General features: G+C 42.2%; 1 protein-coding gene across 1 annotated transcript in view; it reads left to right on the top strand.

The window, feature by feature from the left end:
* The window catches only part of SGPP2 (sphingosine-1-phosphate phosphatase 2), a 31,953-nt gene that overhangs the window by 4,578 nt on the left and 3,302 nt on the right, over nt 1-24,073 (top strand). Inside the window, exons 2-4 of the mRNA XM_082221890.1 lie at nt 4,500-4,658; nt 18,734-18,913; nt 20,213-20,302. Of these exons, the coding sequence (XP_082078016.1) occupies nt 4,500-4,658; nt 18,734-18,913; nt 20,213-20,302 (429 nt within the window). The remainder of the gene's footprint in view (nt 1-4,499; nt 4,659-18,733; nt 18,914-20,212; nt 20,303-24,073) is intronic.

Here is a 24,073-nt window from a genome sequence, read left to right as displayed (position 1 = left end):
CACATTCATCCTTCAGTAAAGTATAACCATTTTTAGATTGCTATGGGAGTCTCACAAAGAATTTAGATTTAAACATCCATGTAACATCTCTGGAAAAATGCAGGGATGGTGAGTTTAGACATGTCTGCTGCCTAGAACCTGAACAGAGCCTTGAATGCACACATTTTTCATTCTTGTGGGAGACTTGAGCCATTGGGAGTGCCTACAGTCCTGTTTTCACATCACTTTTCAAGGGAACAGGTTGTGAAATATACCAGGGAACGGTCCCATCTACACTGCCACAGCATCTTAGGAAGAGGACAATCAATTCACAATTGTTGTAATATCCAGTGACAGCTGGAGGTAAGCTTGCAAGTTGCAGGCATCTAGGTGCAGCCCTGGGTACAGTGTGTGGCTCTTTGCCCATCAGAGATTTAAGCTTCTCTCAAAGTCCTGTTGTAGCTGGTCCAAGATAATGTTACAGGATAACTCATGTGCATCACAATAGGAGAGCATTCCCTACATGCTTCTTGGAGTCAGAAAACAGAAAGGCTTAATCGCTGCCAATGGTGGCAAGGTGCTTATATCTGGAGGCTATTCACAGAAGTCATTAAAAACTTGTTGCCAACACAGCTGCCCTGCTCTTTAGCTGTTTTCCCTTCACCTTTATCTTAACCACACACAACTCCTCTTGTCCCTGGGTTCTGTGGGATTTCCCCACAGCCTATTGTTTTTCATCTCTCTCCTTTTTTGCACCGCTTCTCATCCTCCCATATTTTCCATCTGTCCTTTCATCATGTCATACTTCTGTATCCAGGTCCTCTCTGACCATTGTTGAGCTTCCTGCCCAATGTTCTTTGTAAACTGCTTAGAGGTGTTTTATGCTAGTAAGTGGTGTGCATTTTTTAAAAATGCACACATTTTGTTTTTATTTATTGCATGTTCATCCTGCCCTTTCTGCAAGCAACCTGGGATGGTCTACTGTACATAATTTCCCACATTTTGCCCTCAAAATGTTCTTACCCTGGTAGGTAGAGAGATGAGGGAGAAATTCACTTTGCTTTTAAAGGCAAACCAACCCAATGTTCACCAACAATACATGAACCAACTGTTTGCAAGCAATGCATGAACCAAAGCGCAGTCGTCTTTCAAAATTTGCACTACTCTGAATTTTGCAGTGCAGTGTTCCCACCAAGCAGTGAGTTCAAAAATACATATTCCACGCTAAAGTGTGCATGAAATGAAAACAACATTAAAAAATGCATTGTATTGGGGAAAATTGCCTTGCAAAAATGTGCATATTAGGCTAAACTGCATTAAAAAATGTTTATTTTGAGAAATTCACACTTAAATGCCTACGAATTTTCAAGAGGACTTTAAAAAAATCACAAACTGATGTGAAAATGTAAAGAACTGAACTTAAGAATGGAAAACACAGAAACTAAGAGAGATCAAAATTGTCTGTTTCACCTATTCCTTGTGGTAGACTTTGCTGAGAGAAGAATGCATTAAAGTCACACACTGAGCTTTGTGGCTCAATGAGATTTGAACAGCCACCATACCAGACTGGCTGGCAGTTTACTGCTCCCAGGGCCCCGTTTCCATTTAGCTTTACACTTCCTGTTGGCATCCTTCCTCCATGGAAAGCTGCCTTTATACTGAATCAGAGCATTGGTCCATCTTGCTCAGTATTGTCAACACTGACTGCTAGTGGTTCTGCAGGGTTTCAGGCAGGGATCTATCCCAGTGCTACCTCTAGTGCTTGGTGTTTTTGGAGTATACAGTCATGCTGGCTGGGAATGATGGGAGTTGTGCTTCAAAATCTCTGGAAGACACATGGTTAGCGGATGCTGCTTCAGACCATCGTACAAAAAGGAGAGACCTTACGAAACAAGCTGCTGTCGCTACTCACTTTGTTGTTGTTCAGGCTGCTTATCCAGTCTGACCTCAGAGCTCAGTTCAGATGAATTTACCACTGTTGAAGTCGTGCCCCAAAAGTGTCTTCAGTCTATTTGCTTATTCCATTTCGTTGTGTAAAATAACTTATTGTGTAAATATTATGTGTGGAAATGAACACTGTGATGAAGCGGTGCTGTTGCCTGGAATGAAAAGGAAGTATTAAAAATGGAGTTGCCTTGAAGGAAATTACTCTGAAAATCAAGCAGGAAGAAAATATAATTAACGCCAGTTAAGTTATGTGGTTCAAACTTCCCCGCACAATGCATTTCATAACTTTGCATTTGTTTGGTTTCTGGATGGACAGCCCCCCCCCCTCTCTCCCTCTCCCTCTCCCCCCTGTTTTCATTAGATTTGCATAGCTTGTTCACTTAAATAAAACTGAGCTTTCCCAAATATAGTTAGAAGGGGACAAATAAGGCCAACCCATCCGTGAGGCAAGGAGAGGTGACTGCCTCAGGTGGAAGGATTCACAGGAGCAGCAAATCTGGCCTTCAAGGAATGCATCTCCTGCTGCCACTCCTGTGGTGGCAGCTATGGCTGTGGCATGCTCCTTGGAGACTAGATCTGTCTCCTCCCTTTCAACACCTTGCCCACAATGATGCCTCTACCTGGTGGCTTCTTGGTGAATAGGAGGCTATACTGGTCTCATCCCACCCTATGGGAGGAAATGGTGGGGGCTCCTGGGCTCTGCACCCCCTGGGTGTGATTCAGAGTGGGCCCCTTCCCACGATGGCCTTTGGTTCCACTTCAACCATTGGGTAAGGTTGATTTGAGTGCCCCCTGTTCTCAGTGTAGATCTTTATTCCCCCCCCCCCCCGCTCCATGTTCTTGACATAAATCTTCACTCACATCTTCTTCCCTGATGGGGAAGTCACCATTTTGTGGTTCCTATCTGATGTCTTTCTTATCTTGGCCTATATAATGTTTATGTTTCTTTGTTTGTTATTGTTTTATATCATCCTCAGCAGGATAAGTGTTTCATTAATCGTTGATGGCTATATTGATTTTTAAATCTTGTATCCTGGAGTCTTTTGTCCAGTGACAACTAGATCTAGTGATGATGAAAAATGAAAAGCATCGCATCTAGCTTGGCCTTGAGAACCCAAGAACTGGCTTCCTGTCTTGGGCCAGAATTCCACCCAATCTGGTTTCCTGTCTTCAAAAGTGCCTGGCCACATGCCCTGCAAAACCTGCAAGTACAGTGGTGCCTCGCAAGATGAAAAGAATCCGTTCTGTGATTCTCTTCGTCTAGCGGTTTTTTTGTCTTGCGAAGCAAGCCCATTGACGGATTAGAGGATTAGCGCTATTAGCGCTATTAGCGGCTTTTAGCAGCTTATCAGCTTATCGGATCAGCTGATAAGCAGCTTAGCGGCTTAGAAAAAGGGGGGAAAGAAAAAAACACCCTGCAGGAACTCGCAAGACATTTTCGTCTTGCGAAGCAAGCCCATAGGAGATTCGTTTTGCGAAGCACCTCCAAAACGGAAAACTCTTTCGTCTAGCGAGTTTTCCGTCTTGCGAGGCATTCGTCTTGCGGGGCACCACTGTAATGCTAGTTTTTGTACTGGCAACTTTGCCCCTCTTTATAGTGCCTTGGGGAGGCAAGGATGTCAGTGAGCAAATGCTCAGTCTGCTGTCTCAGTCACTGAGAGTAAGATGTCTGCATCTGCCTTTGCAACTATCCATGCCACCTTAGAAAGGTGTCCCTCGTCCTTTGAGAGCAGTTGGCTGTTTGGGAAGGCATATGCCTAAGTGGAGATTTTCCTTTTGTTTTCCAACGAACAGCTCCCCCCCCCAAAAAAATACGAGAAGCAAAGGAAAACTTAAAGGAAATGCTGTATCCTGTCCTCTGCCCCCACTGCCTGCACACATCAACACTCACATAAGAACTTTGTTGATTTGTGGGTGTTAATGGTATTCTCAGACAAGAAAAACGCTTTTCTGTTGAGAAAATAAATACTGGTTGCTTGTATCTTGTCCAAGGAAGAAGATTTTCATTGTGTGCCATTCACTGCGATATAGTAACATTTAGATAATATTGCAAACAAAATGAAATGAAGTCTGAGGTTTTAAATAATCAGCCCTATAAGTTTTTGTTCTGATCACAGGGACAGATTAAATTATGGTGTCTTGGTTCTCCTCCTTGTTATGTATTCAGAACAATACTTTATCAGCATGGTATCTTGTACAACATGGATTTGATTCATTATTTGCTTATTATTTAGTTGGTTTTAGCTTAGGAGCAAATAGAAAGCAGGCTGTTACTTCTTGAGCTACGTTAGGCTTTTAAATTTTTTGGTGTATTACCAGCTTTGTTTGTTTTGCATGATGTAATAGATTAATGTGGGTTAAAAGACATTTTTAACAAATTAATTTTTTTTAAAAAAGGCCAGTTAGGCAGGAAATGCATTGCACCCATGTGTTAAAACATGAGGACCCAAATGTCACATGCGAAGAGATCATTTGAATAACAAATTAGTTTCTGGAGGGCTGTTAGAGTGGCGAAGTAACATTGGTTTCTCTTCAGCAAAACATATTAACCTTTACAAAACAATTTCTCTTAGGACTGTTCACAAGAATACGTTGTAAAGAATTATTTCTACTACTACCTGTTCAGGATTTCCGCTGCAATGGGTCAAGAGGTTTTCTACATCACATTCCTCCCATTCAGTTACTGGAGCATTAACCCCTATGTTGCCAGAAGGCTGATACTTATGTGGTCTGTAAGTATTGCTCGGATTATTACTATATATGTTCAAGTTGTTGTAACATTATCAGCTTTTTTTCCTCTACCTTTCTGGTTGCCAATCAAGCTGTATAACTTTTGACATTTCTAGCAACGAAAGATCTAGGGACACCCTAAAGACTAACAGCTTTCTTGGACTAGACTCTACTTCATCTTGCATCTAAAGGGAATGGGTTCTAGTCAATGAAAATACCTCATACCATAATAAAATTGGTTGGTCTTTAAGATACCACAATACATGCTTTTGTTTTGACTGCAACATAATAGCATGTCCACCACTCTGGAAACAGAAAGGATGATAGTGTGCCTTCTAAAAAGGTAACATTAAAAAACAGTACTTATTTTATAGGTTGAGCTCGATTTATATGCAATTATAATTTTTGTATTAAATTCATTTTTTTGAAAAGTTTCACCTGAAGTTCAAAGTTCTTGTCCCCAGTTTGGAATGTACAAGTGTCACACTTTACACAACTGGTATTGCATCCAGTTGGTGGTTGATTCCTAGCATGTGTTCATACTGTTTTGGGATACACCAGGATAAAAATTTAGCAAACATAACTGCTTGCTCTTGCAGTATTTGAAAATCTGTGGGGGGGGTGGGGGGGCGTGTTTGTATAGTTATGGTGGACATCCTTAAGTTCAACGTTGTTTGGTATCAAGTAGTGCAAAATTAGTCAGTGGCACTTATTTCACTGATTTTTGAATCAGCCCTATACAAGACGTCATTCCATAGTTTTAATATACTGCTTTGAAGCCATAAAAAAGAAACATGGCACCAACCAATCCAACACTTTCAACTCCAACCCAAACATTCCATTGTGAAGTAGATGCAAGAATCTGTACAGGCATTCTTGCACCAGCACTGAATAGCCTTTTGAGAAAAGGTAGAGCTTACCTTCATTAATATTCACCCCTGACAGTGTGTGTCCAATGTCTCTGCAGGAGATGGTTGGTTGGTGAGTGCTGTTGAAGGCGACAGCCCTAGCCACCAACTGAACTTTGCACACACACCTGATAGACACCTGGGCACATAAATTGTGTGCATTGGCAGCCTCTTTTGCACTGTGTCGAAGCCAGCAGGGAATACTTGGCAAGAATCCCTGTTTCTGTGCCCAGACCTCCCTCAGTGAATTGGGGCAATAAAACACTCAGTTACAGAACTTCCGAGCCATGTTATTGCTTCAGTTTTCACATGGGTTAACGCTTGTTGCAAATTTGCACATCTCTTAAATGCTCCCCACGCTCCATGTTCTAAAGACAAACAAACAAACAAACCCACCTTGCCACATGAAAATGGAGATCATATGATCCTCCCATGCAGCTGTACGCACCTCAGTGACAGACACTGTAAATTGGCCTTCATATGCTGTAGCTGAACTGAACCTGGCAAACCTTGCTTTTTAAGTTGAAGTACTCACGCCAGTTGGTTGCACTGGTTCTCCCTCATCGATGATTTTAGACTTGCTAGCTTTTCAGGAGTTTTAGGCCCAGGCTTTCTGGAGGACTTTATTCATCCACACACACCTGCCTGGGCTCTGAGATCTTTGGGTGAGGCCCTTCTCTCAGTCCCACCACCTTCATAGGCGCACTTGATGGGCATGCGGGAAAGGGCCTTCTCAGTGGCTGCTCCCAGGCTTTGGAACTCTCTCCCTAAAGAAACTAGACTGGCTCCCTCATTGTTGTCCTTCCGCTGGTAAACAAAGACTATTTTATTTCAAAAGGCCTTTGGGGACTGTTTTTTTTAAAAAAAGAAAAGAAAAGAAAAGAAAGAAATAGCTTTGCTGTGCTGTACTGTACTGTTTTTGGTATGTATATTTTAAAAGGTTTAAATTCTGTTAGATAGATTTTAATTACTTTTCAGCTATTATCTTTTAGCCTTTTGTATTTTATCTGTGTTGTTTCAATTTGTGTAAGCCGCCTTGAGTCTTGCTCTGGGGAGGAAAGATGGGATATAAATAAATGTTATTGTCATTGTTGTTATCAGAACTGGACACAGAATACAGGGGTGCCTCGCAAGACGAAATTAATTCGTTCTGCGAGTTTTTTCGTCTTGCGAATTTTTCGTCTTGCGAAGCACGGTTTCCCTGGGTATTAACGGTTTTAAGAAAAAGGAAACAAACTTGCAAGACGTTTTCGCCTTGCAAAGCAAGCCCATAGGGAAATTTGTCTTGTGAAGCAACTCAAAAAACGAAAAACTCTTTCGTCTTGCGAGGCATTCGTCTTGCGAGGTACCACTGTAGTTTGGGCTAACCGACTGAAAGCAGACAGTGAGCTTTGTCCCCCGCTCTATATTCATTCTCCAAAATCCATATTCATGCCCGTATTTTGAAGCTGCTTAATAATATAATTCTTGACATAAACTTAAAACTTTTTGCAGCTGTGTGTAGTAGTGACCTCTGCTGGAGCCTGCTGGGTGTTACTAAGAAAGACCAAACTGATGCATGGAGTGTGTTTCACCCTCTGTTCTCCCTCTCCCTTGTAGTTCAGATGTTTTTTGAAAAATCTCAAACAGAAAAGATGAGGGGGAGAGACCAATACGTTCCATTTTTTTTTTTGAGTAAGATACATTACTTTAGGCAATATCTCTGGGTCCAAAGGAGAGTGTCTCCCTGCTAGAAATAGACATCGTTTTCATTCCCTGCATGCTGGAGATAATATATAGGTACATTCAATAGTTTCTCCCAAGGCTTGGTGCATTCAAATGGCCATTCTTTGGTTAACACACAGGCAAGCCAGTTGCTTAATTTGCTAAGTTAAAAAAGTATGTGGAGTTGTGACTCAGTGGTGGAGAATCTGCTTTGCATTCAGAACGTTCCAGGTTCAATTCCCTGCATCTCCACATAGCACTGGGAGAGAACCCAGCGTGAAACCCTGGAGATCTGCTGCCAAGCTGTGTGGACAATACTGAGCTAGGAGCATTGATAGTCTGACTTGGTTTATGGCAGCTTTCTAGGTTTCTAATTTTTTGGGGGGAGGGAGGGGGCATTTTTAGGCTTGTCAGTATATCACAGCGTTTAAGTATTGGGAATGATGCAGTAGCCACTTCTGTCTGAAAACTATATTTCTGCTAGAATTAACACACACAAAAAGTGAATATATAGGTAACTTGTGTTTAACAACGTTCTACGCTGCCTGGTATTAGGAGATGTTGCTGCTGCACTCCTACATGTTCCTCAGATAATGCCATTCGACATTCCAGAGCAAAAACTATGACGTCTCCCACTTGGGGAGACAAACCTAAAAAGTATTGTGGTATGTACCTGCTTTCTCACACCAGCCCTGACATCCTCTGCTTCAGGAATGTCTTGAAAACCTCAATTTCATAAGGAAATGAGAAGAGCCTGATAGATCTTGCCAACAGCCCAACTAGTCAGGATCCTGAACTCGCGGTAGCCAACCAGATGCCTGTGGGAAGCATGCAAGCGGGATGCGAGCACAAGATCCCACTGATCTCCTGCGGTTTCTAGCAAAAAGGAATTCAGAAGGATTACTGCCTCCCATTGCTAAGAGTCATTAATAGCCTTGTCAGGAGTTCAGCCTACACTCGAGTAGGACCCTGGCAGAGACACATGCCCGACTGGCATGTTCTCTCCCTCCTGGTCAATCATTCGGGAGCCTCAAAAGCTTTCTTCAGCCCGAACATCACAGTAACCGATGCCAACAGACACCGGCACACTTGAGGATCCACAAAGTCTTCGCAGCTTGCGTGACAGACCTCAGCATTTTGGCTAATCTACTTTATTTACATATAAACACACAAGGAGCACTGCAACATGGCTCCCTCTCTCTCTCTAACATCAGACAGCAAAGAGAAAAGGACAATAGTCTCACTTCATGGAACACAGTAACACAAACATCCTGTCTCCGTCACTTCCCACTCTGTGGAGTCAAAACATATACTGTCATGTGATAGACAACAATCCCATGACTGCAATCATGGAGCAGGAATTCTAATAAGCCTTCTCCTCCATGAATTTGTTTACTCCCACTTTAAAGCTCTCCAAGCTGGTGGCCATTGCGGCTTCCTTCCTGTGGGAGTGAGTTCCATTGTTTGTCTTAAATCTCCCAACATTCAGCTTCACTGAATACTCACAAGTTCCAGTGTTATGGGGGAGGGGGACATTTCTCTGTGAATTTCCTCTATGCCAGGCATAATTTTATCAACTCCTATTGTGTCACCACTCACCTTGTCTCTAAACTGAGAACTCCCAATTGCTGCAAGCTTTCCTCATAGGGAAGTTGCTTCATCAGCTTTCATCAGCTTCTTCCAATGTTAACTTGGACATTATATATTGCCTCATTCTTCACATGACAGGAATGGTTTTAGCAGGTTTTGTTCATGAGAAACTGAAGTTCTGAGCAAGTAACCTAAATGGAATGAACTGCCATGCAGTTTTCCAGTTAAATTGTTGATCTTATTTGACTGCATTGACTTGGCTAGAAGATGCAAAGCAGTCTTTAAAGATAAAGGTAAAGGTACCCCTGACCATTAGGTCCAGTTGCGGACGACTCTGGGGTTGCGGAGCTCATCTCACTCTATAGGCCGAGGGAGCCGGTGTTTGTCCACAGACACCTTCTGGGTCATGTGGCCAGCATGACTAAGCTGCTTCTGGCAAACCAGAGCAGCGCACGGAAACACCGTTTACCTTCCCGCTGGAGCAGTACCTATTTATCTACTTGCACTTTGGTGTGCTTTTGAACTGCTAGGTGGGCAGGAGCTGGGACCGAACAATGGGAGCTCACCCCGTCACAGGGATTCGAACCGCCGACCTTCTGATTGGCAAGCCCTAGGCTCTGTAGTTTAGACCACAGCGCCACCTGCGTCCTAAAAGCAGTCTTTATTTGTACTAAATTAAGACTGGTGTGGAAATATGTAGGCTTTGGAGTTTTGCAGCAGCACACACCCCTCCAATGCCTTAACAGGCATGTATCTAAGTTTTAGCAGTTCCTTAGCAATTTGGAAATTGTTGCCACATTGGTGAAAATAAGAGGGCTTTGCTCCAATCTCCTTGATTTGTTTTATTGGAGATAAGAAATCTGGTTTTGAAGAATCTGTAGTTGGGGAGGAAACTGAATGACAAAATGATCAACTCTGAAAAGCAGGTGGTGTAAAACATATATATGTATTGCATTAGTCTGTGTCCCAAAGTTTACTGGAACACTCATGGATCAAGGAAGTTGTTTTTCCCATTGCCAGGGTGCACAAGGAAATGCAGAGAACACAACTCCTATTCGAAACAGGCTTTTAAAGCATGTGGGAGAAGAATTTTCCACCTGCTTAATCTCAGTGCTATTGTAAGCAGATTGTTAAGCTATTTGACAATCATGGTTCACCATATTGTTCAGAACCTGCGGGGACAGGAATTGCTCCATAGCAGGAATAAACCTCCAGATCTCTGTCCTTGGCTTTCGGAGTTCTGCCCAGGTTTCACCCTTCTCCACAACATGCCCAGTTTTGCACACACTGTGAGTGCTTTTACCTGACTGGACTCAGAAGTTTTTGGGTGGTGGTCTAGAAACCACACTGACCTTTGTGTATGAAAAATTCCTCAGGAGGGAATGTGGCCCTGAGGCTGGCAAAAATTCCACACACCTCCCTGCTTTATAGATTTACAAATGCACACCAGCATGTGCTGCCAGCTCAGGGACTCAAGCAGCATATATATGTGTATCTATGTTGAAGGGCTGAGCAGTGTGGACTTTGGCAGGGGAGTGTTTCATGTAAACTGATAGATTGCAGAAAAACAAGATGCCTGGCAGTAACTGGTGGAGAAATATTAGTGGTTGGACGATTTATTCCACCCCACCCCACTCCAGAAAACCAAGAGTGTCTCTACAAAGTGTGCACTGAGGTTTTTTCCAGCATTTTCATGATTGATCTCATTTTTGCTGTTCAGAGCATCTGTTCAGACCCCTCAAACATTTCATCAACAATGAATGTGCCTCATTGTATTCAATCATTAGATTTTAGAAGTGTGTGTCCTGCTTTTTGATGTAAAATACAACCATTGCAACTGTGTCAAGAGTAATTTTGACACAAATTTTAAAATGAGGCTTGTCTCAAAAGTACTATTTTACAACATGCAGAGAATAATATGCATAAACGAAACAGAGAGAGGAGCTGAGGGAAGTCTTTGGAGGCTGGGAGAGGGAGGGGGAAAATGTAATTAGTTACATTTGATTCATAATTTGATTTGTTAAATTTGTTTAATAAAAAATATTTTTTTAAAAGTACTAAAAAGCCAGAGGCAGCAATGCAACTAAGTATTCTTTTTTAAAAGCAGGATACAGAATTAGAACAAATGTTTATAAAATAAAAGACTCTAGCATGCAGGATTGTTGAAAAGTCTCTCTCTCTCTCTCTCTCTCTCTCTCTCTCTCTCTCTCTCTCTCTGTGTGTGTGTCTCCATATTGAAAACCTTGTTCATAGGACTCCTTCAAAATAAGAATTAGAACTCGAGGACCACGGAATCCACCAAGCTGATTGGTTGCTGGCCACTAAATTCATTTCTACAAAATCCCTATTGAGAGTAAAATTACAACTGAAAATTATCTATCTGTACAAATACAAAAACCACTGCATTAGTGATCCTTCCCATTGATCTGTGCTGGTAAATGGCATTAAGCTCTTCAGGTGGGCATGCTCTGTGGTTTTTTAAATAACTCTCATAATCATGAGGTCAGATGATAGGTTTCCAGAAAAAGTCTCTCAAAATTTCAAAAGAGCTTTCTAATAGAAAAGCATTTCACAAACTTGAGAGCATCAATACATTGCTTCCCCAAGGAAGAAAAGAACCAGCAGCTTGCTAATAACTGTGGGTTCTCAAATAATCCTGTGCATTAGGTCCCCTAATTACAACTGTGTGTTCCAATTTTGTATCGTACTTGGAATATTTAATTCCATTTGCCTCTGGTGTGTGTCACTTCTTGGGGGTTTTAGAGGAAACCTGACATCATGCGGTCAGTGTAATTGCATGCAGTCACAAGAGGAATTCCCACAGCCTCCAATTGCTAGTCAACAAATGCACCCTGCCTCAAAGCCCAGACAGTTAATGCAGAGAAGGGGACAGCATTTCTGGAGAAATGATCCCAGTGCAACGTGTCTGCTGGAGAAGGGATGAAGGTCCAAAATGTTATTGGACAGAGCACGGGCAGCTAACACCTGGCCCAGGAACCCGATTAAACCCTCAAGCAAAATTTTCCAGCACCCCAAGATCCCACCAGTTTTGGTGGTGGTGGTGAAAAACAAAACAAAAATAATAAAGACACAAGGTTGTGGTGGGGCAAAAGGTTTGAACTTTTCTGAGCTTGGATAAAGATGCAAATTGCACCTTTCTGGGCCACCAGGTAGGTCATTTGAGAAAATAAGAGTTGGTAACTGGCTCTCCTTGACTGATCTACTTATGCTCCTGTGTGTACACATGTGCAGGAGTGTGGTGTGGCCACAGCTACTTGTGGCATGCAGTTTCCCAGAGGTTTGACCAAGGGGAAATATGGTCCTTGAGATAGAGGCAAAGAATTGGGAAGGGAACAGTGCCACTAAAAGAATAGTATGTGGGACCACAAGAATTGTGCTGTCTGTGGCGCGAACAAGGCAGTGAATATGTGGTGGTTGAAAAGTGCTGGAAAATCTATCGGGAGAAGGCCATGAGGAGGAAAGGCATCTTTCAAGTTGATGTGCCACTTTTCTGCCATCGTTGGTAGAATCAAGGCAGCTTAATAGACGGTCATAAACACAATGGAATAAGAACTCCTGCAACATGATATGATATAATTAATGGCAATGCAATCAGGAGAACAGGCCATTCTTACAGCAATAGGAAAAGCAGAAGATCTGCTCTACCTATCCACCCACCCAAACATTTACACAAGAATGAAGCAACATCTGGAAAAAGGGGTGCATCTTGGAGTATTTTAAATTTATTTTCGAGACTTCGTTAAACGAATCCTGGTGATTCAGCAGCACTCTAATTAGCCATCTTGGAGAGCACATAAACATCTAAATGCAGCTGTCTTCTGTTACAGTAAATGTTTCTCTCTCTCAAATTAGGCCCACTTCCAAGTGGAAAAAGCCTTTGTGTTGAAGGTTGCATTTGAACGCCGACTAATTGGTTAAGAGCCTATAATTCGGTATTGGGTAGGCAAGGAAGGAGGTCGGGTGTGTGCTTCCACTGCTTGGATTTGAAATCTGAGACCAAGTAATTCCTTGTATGGATTAGAAATTTAAGTATATAGGAGTTGTGAGAGAACATGAAACCAAAGGTGCAAGCAGCGTTTATATCTAAAGTAATACAAAAGTGAGGGGGAGGGAGCAAGAAATCCCTCTCACTCCAAACCCAAAATAATTAAAATAAGTGAACAGGGAAGTTCTGCCACATGTCTAACTTGACATGCTCTTTTACTCCTTTACTGGTACTCTAAATTATGGACTATATACCAGATTTGTTTCTAATCTTGGGCTATCAAAATGGTCCAATCACATTTAGGCTGTCTTCATATATATTTCAGAAGTTCAGGAGCTTTCCTCTGTATTTCTGCTGAAAGAGGAGAGAAATATGTTGCCTTTTGTATTCCCATATTTCCCCCCCTTTGTTTACTGTAGCGCCTCTTTCTCCTTCTGTTTCCTAGACCTATACTTTGACCACACCACTGTACCTTCCCCCTCCTTCCAGTCTCTTCCATACATACAACACTTCCTGTTTTTAGATCTTGGGCTGCAGCGTTCCTTGGAAATGAAGGAGTTAAAACTGAGCTCTAAGAGGAAGCAAAGCATTGTGAGGTGTTTCTGTGCTTTACTTCAGTTTTCTAAATGTTGTGCAGAAAATTAGTCATGCTTTTCCCCCTCAGTTTTTGTGAGTCACACATTTTTAATCCCCATGCATTGCTTTGAAACTGTCAGCCCTGCTATCTTGCACTATCCATTATGTTTCCATTTTGCTGCTGCGGTAATGGGACCAAGAGCTCTAAATTCATTCTCTTCCAGTGCAAAAAAGAAGCATGAAAAGCATACTGTTTGTATTCTAGTTGCTCTTTAAAAATTCCCCCTGTAGTTGGTCTGCATGGGTCAAGATCTGTAATGAAATAATAATAATAATAATAATAATAATAATAATAATAATAATAATAATAATAAAATTTATTTATACATACATACATGCCCTACCCATCTGATTAGGTTTCCCCAGCCACTCTGGGCAGCTCCCAACCGAATGTTAAAAACACAATACAACATTAAACATTAAAAACTTCCCTAAACAGGGCTGCCTTCAGATGTCTTTTAAAAGTCAGATAGTTGCTTATTTCCTTGACATTTGCTGGGAGGGCGTTCTGCAGGGCGGGAGCCACTACCGAGAAGGCCCTCTGCTCGGTTCCCTGTAACATCACTTCTCACATCACTTCTCACAGTGAGGGAGAAGGCCCTTGGCGCTGGACCTCAGTGTCTGGGTTGAACAATGGGTGTGGAGACGCTCCTTCAGGTATACAGGGCCAAGGCCATTTAGGGCCTTAAAGGTCAGCACCAATACTTTGAATTGTGTTCGGAAATGTACTGGCAGCCAATGCAGGTCTCTTAGGACCAGTGTTATATGGTCTCGGCGGCCACTCCCAGGCACCAGTCTAGCTGCCGGACATCCTTTAAAAAAAAACCTTTGACAGAAAGTCTTTAAAAAGAAGAAGAGAGAGACTTGGAACACTAGCTGTAAATAAAAATTGCTTTGAGAAAGAACATAAGACTCTTCATATTTGCAAAATCACTATCACCTCCATCATGGGATCATGGACAATTCTGTCCCAAGAAAACATTCTATAGTGAGAGGACACGGGGTAGGAAACCTCAGACCTGGGGGTGACTCTCCAGGCCTCTTTACCTGACTCATAAGATTCTCCCCAGGCCACACACTTTCCCCTCACTAGCCCTACTTTCCACTCCCCTTGTGAGTTTTTCGTTGGCTGGGATGCATCCTCGAACTCACATAATGATTGCCTGAGTACACGTTTTGTTTGTGTGTGTGAAGAAGCCAGCCTGCCTATAGTCCAAAGGCAAAATCACATTTTGTTGCTCTGCCCTCTTTTGCCTCTGGCACCATCCCCACCACTGGCATGTGGTCTGCAGAAGCTTGCCCCCAAGGAAATCAGGTCCCACTAGCCAGAAAAGGATTCCCCAGTCCTGCTAATATGGTTTTCAGGTTTTGACTTGTAGAGTGACTTAATGAGCAACAGTTGGATTAAAAAGTTAAAAACAAACCTGTCTGGCACCAGCATCTAATTTTGCACGACCATCCCCAGGGATGGGCCTTCATGTGCAAACTGGCATACAATTCCTGCCCAGGAATTTCCTTGTATGGAAGTTTCACACTCTTTCAGGACACACAGTAAGTGCATCCATAGCAGGTTGTGGTTCCACAAACCATTCATTGCTCATGCTTTCAATTACAATGGTACCTCGGGTTACATCTGCTTCAGGTTACATATGTTTCAGGTTACAGACTCCGCTAACCCAGAAATAGTACCGTGGGTTAAGAACTTTGCTTCAGGATGAGAACAGAAATTGTTCTCTGGCGGCGTGGTGGCAGCAGGAGGCCCCATTAGCGAAAGTGGTGCTTCAGGTTAAGAACAGTTTCAGGTTAAGGACGGACCTCCAGAATGAATTAAGTACTTAACCCGAGGTACCACTATATTACTATTCATTCAATTTATATCCCACAGTTCCTCCCGTCGAAGCCCAGAGCAGCAAACATAGAAATAATTGTGATATTAAACGGTTATTATCTTATCTTGACTAAAGCCTTATTAGTAATTCTGCTTCTCTCACACACCGGGGGGGGGGGGTTTGCCCTCAAGAGTGGCATTTCAGGTCTACTTTGTCATGAGCCAGAGTCACTTGCCCATAGTTTCCTTCCATTCATCAATGGAAGGAATCATCAAATGCCTAAGTAAACAGAACAGCTTTTTAATCTCCCCCCCACTTCCTGAAAATCAGTAATCAGGAAGACAGACCGACCTTATCAGGGAGGGCATTCCACAAACAGGTAACTACCATTGAAATGGCCCTGTCATGCCATGTTCAACATCACCTGGGCAGCCCATTTGTGTGATGTAAGTGCATCTTAAAGCTATCCTACAAATTAGTGGCCTTAAAAAGAGCAAAGACTAAAGCCAATGGTTTTCCCAGTAGTGATGTATGGAAGTGAGAGCTGGACCATAAAGAAGGCTGATCACTGAAGAATTGATGCTTTTGAATTATGGTGCTGGAGGAGACTCTTGAGAGTCCCATGGACTGCAAGAAGATCAAACCTCTCCATTCTGAAGGAAATCAGCCCTGAGTGCTCACTGGAAGGACAGATCGTGAAGCTGAGGCTCCAATACTTTGGCCACCTCATGAGAAGAGAGGACTCCCTGGAAAAGACCCTGATGTTGGGAAAGATGGAGGGCACAAGAAGAAGGGGACGACAGAGGACGAGATGGTTGGACAGTGTTCTTGAAGCTACCAACATGAGTGTGACCAGGAGGCAGTGCAAGACAGGAGTGCCTGGCGTGCTCTGGTCCATGAGTTCATGAAGAGTTGGACATGACTAAACGACAACAACAAAGCCAATGGCAGCTAAAAGATGTTGCCGCTAACTAAACTTGTGACATCAGCTTTTGAATTCTCAGCCATCCAACAAAATACAAGAAGTGATTCGCTTTGATATCATCGCTGGCTACGTTGTACGTGACAGCAGTAGTGAGCCAGAGTACTGATCACTTTTTAAGTGTTTTGAATCCCAGTGTCTTGTCTTCAACCATTCTGCAGTTGTGGTTCTGAACCAGAACAGTCGCTTCTTGTTCAGCAAAACTCATTTGTAAAAGTGAGGACGAAATGATGACAGAAGAGCATTCACACAAAAAGCTAAAATCCTCCCCAAAGATGCTGATGTGACCTGATGAGAAAAGACCTAGTTAGCCTTTTGCTATGATCTTGACCTCGTGACCCAGTTGAAAAAGTCACTACAGGCACTGTCCGTTACTAAATGTGTCTCATGGTCATCAAAGGAATTGTAACACTTCAGAAATGAGTGATTCATGCAGGAATTGAAGGCAAAAGCTGCAGTTCATGGGCCTTCAGTCTTGATTTTGGGATGGGGATGGGGTGTTCTTCAATAGTTCTGTGACCTTCACTGCTGCATGTGTGAGAGCATTCTGGGAATGTTCCTTGTACATGACAGCCAAATATTGACACTTTAGCACCACGTCTCTATTATTTAAGACCTTCACAGACATATTTAATCAAGATTTAATCAACTTAAAAGGAGCTGCTTAAAGGCAGTATAATATATTTGGGGTTTTAGCTCAGCAAGGAGGATTGTGAATTAAACACAAAAGGAGGCCAGGAGGAGTCTTGGAAATAAAAGCAGGAAAATGATATGAAACTTATTCTGGAGGGGGATATCTGAGAATGTATAGGGAGTCCCAGGGAGAGAGAGATTTCATATGGTGCTTGGTAGGGAAGAAGCAGGGAGATAGAAAACACAAATCCCATGGATAGCAAACCACTGAGAACCTCTATGCCAGGCATAATTTTATCAACTCCTATTGTGTCACCACTCACCTTGTCTCTAAACTGAAAAGTCCCAAATACTGCAAGCTTTCCTCATAGGGAAGCTGCTTCATCAGCTTTCATCAGCTTCTTCCAGTGTTAACTTGGACGTTATATATTGCCTCATTCTTCACATGACAGGAATGGTTTTAGCAGGTTTTGTTCATGAGAAACTGAAGTTCTGAGCAAGTAACCTAAATGGAATGAATTGCCATGCAGTTTTCCAGTTACATTGCTGATCTTATTTGACTGCATTGACTTAGCTAGAAGATGCAAAGCAGTCTTTATTTGTACTAAATTAAGACTGGTGTAGAAATATGTAGGCTTTAGAGTTTTGCAGCAGCACACACCCTTCCAATGCCTTAACAGGCATGTATCTAAGTTTTAGCAGTTCTTTAGCAATTTGCAAATTGTTGGCACATGGGTGAAAATTAAAGCGTTTTGCTCCAATCTCCTTGATTTGTTTTATTGGGGATAAGAAATATGGTTTTGGGGGATTTGTTTAGTTGGGGAGGAAACTGAATGACAAAGTGATCAACTCTGAAAAGCAGGTGGTGTAAAACATATATATATATTGCATTAGTCTGTGTCCCAAAGTTTACTGAAACACTCATGGATCAAGGAAGTTGGTTTTCCCATTGCCAGGGTGCACAAGGAAATACAGAGAACACAACTCCTATTCGAAACAGGCTTTTAAAGCATGTGGGAGAAGAATTTTCCTCTTGCAGTGAGATATGCTAGCACAAATTGTTATTTTTTCAGGTCTTTAATAATCTAGCTCTTCATGGCTTGCCATATCTTTACCCAAGGCATATATTTGCACAAGAAACTAAGTTCATAAAAAGTGGAGCCCCCTTTTTTTTCCTTTTAAAGATAAAATTTGCTCTTTTTGTTTTGATGGTCCCTGCTGTGAAGTTTAGCATTTTTAACCTGCTTCTTTCTATACACTCCAGTAATATTTCCTGTTGTTATTTCGTTCACAGCAATATAAACTACAGAAAGCCAGAGGTAAATTATGCAATATTGCTGGTGTAACTTACCTCTTTTCCAAACTCTAAACAGGAGCAGGGGCTCCCCTAGCAGAGGGGTAATAATCCCTTAAAACAGACTTTGACATACACCACTTTTTTGCCAGTATAACTTTCTCTGGGTTACTTAGTCACATGTCTCTCCCCGCACCCAGTGTCTTGTCCCCACCATTCCCCTGAAACTTCCTTTTGTGGGGACTTAATTCAGTGTCAGCTTTGCTAGCTGAGCCCCAGTTGAGCTGGGATCAAGGAGCTATGCTGGCATATATCTGGCTGAACTGGAGAGATGCCTATATGCTGGTCTCAAAAGTACCATGCCAAGATGACAGGAGTGAATTGCTGTAACTGAAAATGTGTCTGAGACTTGAGGGGGGGGTGCTACTTGGGTGAAAGGCAGGGTATAAATGAAATGAAATAAGCACATCTCTATTATCTGTGTGCTGTCTCCAGGTGGTTATGTACATTGGCCAAGTCTCAAAGGACCTGCTCAAGTGGCCCCGCCCTTGTTCTCCACCTGTTGTCAAGCTAGAAAAAAGGACCACTGCAGAGTATGGAATGCCATCCACACATGCAATGGCAGCAACCGCCATTTCTTTTACATTTGTGGTTACAACTGTGAACAAGTACAAGGTAGGCATGCAGTGTGGTATGCTGGATAAGGCAGATCTTTCCAAACTTTTCGTGTTGGTGACACACTCTTTAGACATGCATCATTTCATGACACAGTACAGTAGTACCTCAGGTTACAGACGCTTCAGGTTACAGACGCTTCAGGTTACAGACTCTGCTAACCCAGAAATAGTACCTCAGGTTAAGAACTTTGCTTCAGGATGAGAACAGAAATTGTGCTCTGGTGGCACGGCGGCAGTGGGAGGCCCCATTAGCTAAAGTGGTGCTTCAGGTTAAGAACAGTTTCAGGTTCAGAATGGACCTCCAGAATGAATTAAGTTCTTAACCCGAGGTACCACTGTAATTCAGTTTTACTAGCAAACTGGAGGTTAAACTAACCCCTTTCCAGCCCAAGAAAGTGTAGCCTCTCCAAAAACTTTGGCTTAAATCTAAGAAGTGTAGGCTTGGTGTGTTCCCTTTCTCTCCCTCCCACACCATCTCAGGCAAACTTGCCCCACTGATCTTGCCACACAGGGGCAGCTCTAGCTGAATCCAGCATGATCTAAAAGCCTTTCCCTTTTACTCTGCAACCAGACCCCACATTCTACACATTCATCTGTATAATGGCATCATGACCACTTTGTTTTCAAGCCATGACCTAATAGTTTCTGTTATGTGCCTTTTCCAGTGATCTGAATCTCTCTTTCTGACGTGAGCTTTTCGCTCAGATCATTCCTAAGGATTTATAGCCAATTTGTTTGTTTGTGCTGATGTGAAGTTAGAATATTCTGTTCCATTTGGCTCCTGTCTGCTATTCTGTTACAGGAGACCTTATTTAGGAGCCCTTCACAATTGAATTTTGTATTCTTGACTGACTTTGCCATCTGCAAATGTGGCTACATCCACTGCTTGATTCCATATATTTATGAACAGGTCTAACAGCACAGGTCCAAATACGGGGGCGAGGTCCTCTTCACAATCTGTTGACTTCTTCATCCAGTGTTGGTCTAAATAGAGTGCAGCTTTTGCATTTTCCATTCCTAGGGCTCAGTAGCACCTGTGGAGGTTGAAATTTTATCCTTTCCCAACAATTGTAGGTGATGCATTTATTCTAAGGATAACATTACAAATCATCACTGCTAGTCCAGGTTGTTTGGAAATGTTACTTGAATACATCAAACTTCTGCTATTCCAGAATGCAGTTGATTCTGAATTAGAATGGCCTGGCCATTGATAAAAGTCTGATGGTGCCTTATTTGATTCTTTGTGATATATGCAACTGCTATTAATGTTTCTTTCACTCCCCTTTTATGTTTACAGTACCCACTTGAACTAGGCCTGCTGGGAGCCTTCTTATTTTCAACTCTGGTATGCCTCAGCAGAATTTACACTGGAATGCACACAGTTTTGGTAAGGTCTCTCCTTAGTTTATTGCCCATTTTTAAGGGATTTATATCCTGAAGCATGAACATAAACCAGTGCACGTTAAAAGCAAATGGCACACAAAAACTGCCTAAATTGTAGTTATGCCCTCTTCTAAAATTAGCACATAAACTTGCAGCTCAACCTATTCTGCATCCATTTTCTCTCTTTTCGACCTATCTTTTCCATGCAAAGCTCATGTATGTAACATATAATAAACAAGTAAGGCTGTTGTCATGTTGCAGTTCTCTTGGTGGCTGACAGGTGGCTGCTGCGAATAACAGCATGATGGTAAACTTCTGATAGCTGTTGGCCATTGGATGAGGAAGACAGAAGAAGGCAGGTATAAATAAAGGGAGGGGTGGCTTTGGTGGCCTCTAAATGGAGCGGGTGGGGTAGATGGGGTTGGTAAGTGAAGCAGAGGCACAGCCCCTAGTTTATAAATAACATCCTATGCTTGAACATCATCAGCCTCTCTCACTGCACGCATACATTGAGCACCATTCTTTAGGCATCTCTTGTTTTTACTGTAGTTACCCCTTGGGGCAAAGCCTTACTGGTAGAATTAAGTGCAGTAGCTTGCTAGCTTAGTGGTGAGCTGGACTTTCTGCTCCTCCTTCTCCCAGGGCTACAAGTATTTCTGGTGACTGGGAAGGGCTGCAAAGCTGGGTGATTTGCTTGCTGGAATGCATAATCTTGACTCATAGTATGTTATATGACTACTCCTGCATGTAGCCTCTTTCACTGAAAATTAGGCCTGATGTAGCTACTGTAGTGAGAAAAGGTGTGTATCATTTTTCATAGTGCCGCTAGCTGATTCTATACCATGAGCCTCCTGGATTCACACATGACATTTGCTTGTTTACCATCCTCATCAGGCACATTGGTAAAGGTCTTGACCTCAGTAGATCAAACCAATAATTTGAAAGGGAGGATGTCTCCAGTCTAGATTTAACTAATGACCTAAAGTCAGACAGTAAAAATTCTCTGCATATTTCCCTTGATAAGTGATAAGAAGAGACTTTTCTAAATTCAGATGGGGTTGGTGGTAAAGAAGAGAGAAGCCTTTGTTGACATTCTTGAAAGAACAAAGCTACTTTAATTTGGGTGGGGAGGGGAGTCCCCTCCTTTCAGTAGATTTAAATTATAGTTCTGTGAGATTTTTTTGCTATCACAAGAACATGAAATACAGTGCAGTCCTGTGCATGCCTATTCAGAAGTAAGGTCCATTCCATGAGACTTAGTCCCAGGTAAGTAACTGTTGAATTGTAGCCTTAAAAGATTTTAATATGGTTGCATAATTGGTTTATATATATTTTTGTAAGTCACTTAGAGGCCTACTGTGGCATTTAGCAGTATATAACATAATAAAGACTAATAATAATAATGTAGCAGCAAAAAAATGTTCTGCAATTTAAATCTATTTGAATAAACTTAGTTATCTATATCTAATGTAGAAGATTTCTTGAATCTTGTCCTGATCCTAGAATAACTTCCATTCTTCTCTCACAACACCCTGGAATGTTGTAGATTCCAGCATCATGGAGGATGTAAAATGGTGGTCTGACCATCAACACAGTTGCTGCTACTATCACCTACAGTGGAAAAAACAAAACTAAAAAATAGCAAAATTGGAAGTCTGTGCTAATGGTGAATTCCATCCCTGAGAAACTGTTGGAGAGATTCCTTGCTTTGCTCTTGCCCTAAGAAATTCAACAGTGCCCACAATATATTTGCATCTGCACCCAAATATGGAGAATTTCAAGAGGCCATTAGTGCATAGCTCTAGGGTGAACCACTTGGAGGTTCTGTTTACCATCAAGTGGTATATACATTTTGTTTAAATAATAAGTAGCATATTATTACAAAAGTTGGGTGTCACCCCCACACACACACTCTCTACCAAGCCGTAGCAAAATTTCAGGGGGGTTCCAGGTGCTCACTCAGGGTCTGTGCTCCTTTGGAAAATTGAAGATGTGGTGGAGACGGTCTTAGCTTTAAGAAATATGATGATTCAGCTATTTACACCTTCATTCTGCATGGCGGGAGTCAAGCTCTTACAGCATAGCCATCTCAAGCAGGGCTTGTTTCCCACAGCAGTGCAACTTTGGAGTCAAAGGCATCACAACCAGTCAGCCTTCGGCCAGCCGTCCCAAGATGGATCTCAGTCTTCTCTTTCCACCCCCTCTCCTCTTCTCCTCCTTTTTTTAAACTAAAAATCACTCTTTTCCTGTTACCGCTCACACATACCCCATCACCTTGGCAACCTCTGCCTGCCCAGGTCCAAGAAGGGCCATTAACACCTTTTGTCATGTTAATGCCTCTATCCCAGGTGAGCCCCTGGCTTGGAAAGGAACCTTAGCCTATATTTATCCACTGGCCTGCAATCTTGCCTTCAATACTCCAAATAATTAAAATCAAAATTTCTAGGGTTTAGCTCCCCTGCACCCTGCATACCGATAATATTCTTCATTTTACATTCACCATGGACTGCAGATGTGTTGACATGATTTTAACATTTTATTCTTCTCGCATGTAATTGACAGTAGCTGAAGTCCTCTAAATGGTCCTTTCTTTCTTTCTTTCTTTCTTTCTTTCTTTCTTGCTTGCTTGCTTGCTTGCTTGTTTCTCTTAATAAATTCCACTCTGACCTGACAAAGCTGGTTTCGGGCTGCTCAGCAGCAATCCAGACTTCAGTGTTAACATATGTTTTTGCCTGAAGATGCCTGTGCTGATCTACGGAGAGGCATAACTTAAATCCTTTGAACTGCATTCATCTACTTTTGTGATGGTTTTCTCCTTAATCTTTTCATTAATAGAGCTTCCTCCTTGTGCAAAAGTGGATGAAGGAAACATAATCCTCCTTTGAAATTAAGAGATTTAACAGATTATGGGCGGGGAAGGGCTTGGCATGAACAGAAACCTGTTGTTTAAACTTGCTTTAGATGTGTTCCTGAAACTATTTGCTTCAGTGAATTTGTCGCCAGTTTTTATTTGGGGGTTATATTGATGGTTTCATTGTCCTTTGGCCAGCAAAAAGAATGAAAATATCTATAGGGTTCTCCATGTGTACGGTGTGTACCAGAGGGGCCAGTATTTGGGCACACTTAGATATTTTTGAGTGAGCACTGTCAGCATCACTCTGGTCACTTCTGCCCCCTTATCCCTGCCCCACACACAGCAGGAAGAGTGTGTCAGCAAACACACTTTGCTTTTACAAGGGCTCTGGGTTAAAGTCAGATCTGGTAGACATGATGTGAGCCTTGAAAAGCACCCATAGCTGAGATAGAAAATGCAAAAGACTTTGATTCTTCCAGCTTTCTTCTTCCTTCAGCTGCATGCACTTTTTCAAGGGAGAAAAAGCTAACACCTTTGTGCTGGTACTGCAGCAGAAGTTTCAAATATGACCATAAACTCAATAGCTTTAAAATAATAATTATAACAACAATGGGAGCACTATGGAGGAAACAGAGAAATTCATAGAGGCTTGGGAAGAATGTAGTCTGGATTCTCTGGAACAAACTGAGAAAGTACTACATAAATACTCGGGATAAAAGTTCTCCTCCTTTTTGTTTTAGCCTTTGAGTTTTGCTGCATAGGAATATGGTTGCTGCTGCAAATACATGAAATGGTAGGAAAATTTTAGCAAAGAACTGGTGCAGAATGCACAGAATGTTACCAGGCAAGGAAATCACCTGCAAGGAAAAAAGTTTTCTGGGTTGAAATCTCTCCCACTCGCCCCTCCCCCCCGGTGTTTGT

This window comes from Podarcis vaucheri (genome assembly GCF_965113315.1).
Source record: "Podarcis vaucheri genome assembly, chromosome: 5".
NCBI classification, from domain to species: domain Eukaryota; kingdom Metazoa; phylum Chordata; class Lepidosauria; order Squamata; family Lacertidae; genus Podarcis; species Podarcis vaucheri.
The sequence above is the reverse complement of the archived record's forward strand: the minus strand, read 5'-3'. Positions and strand labels throughout refer to the sequence as shown.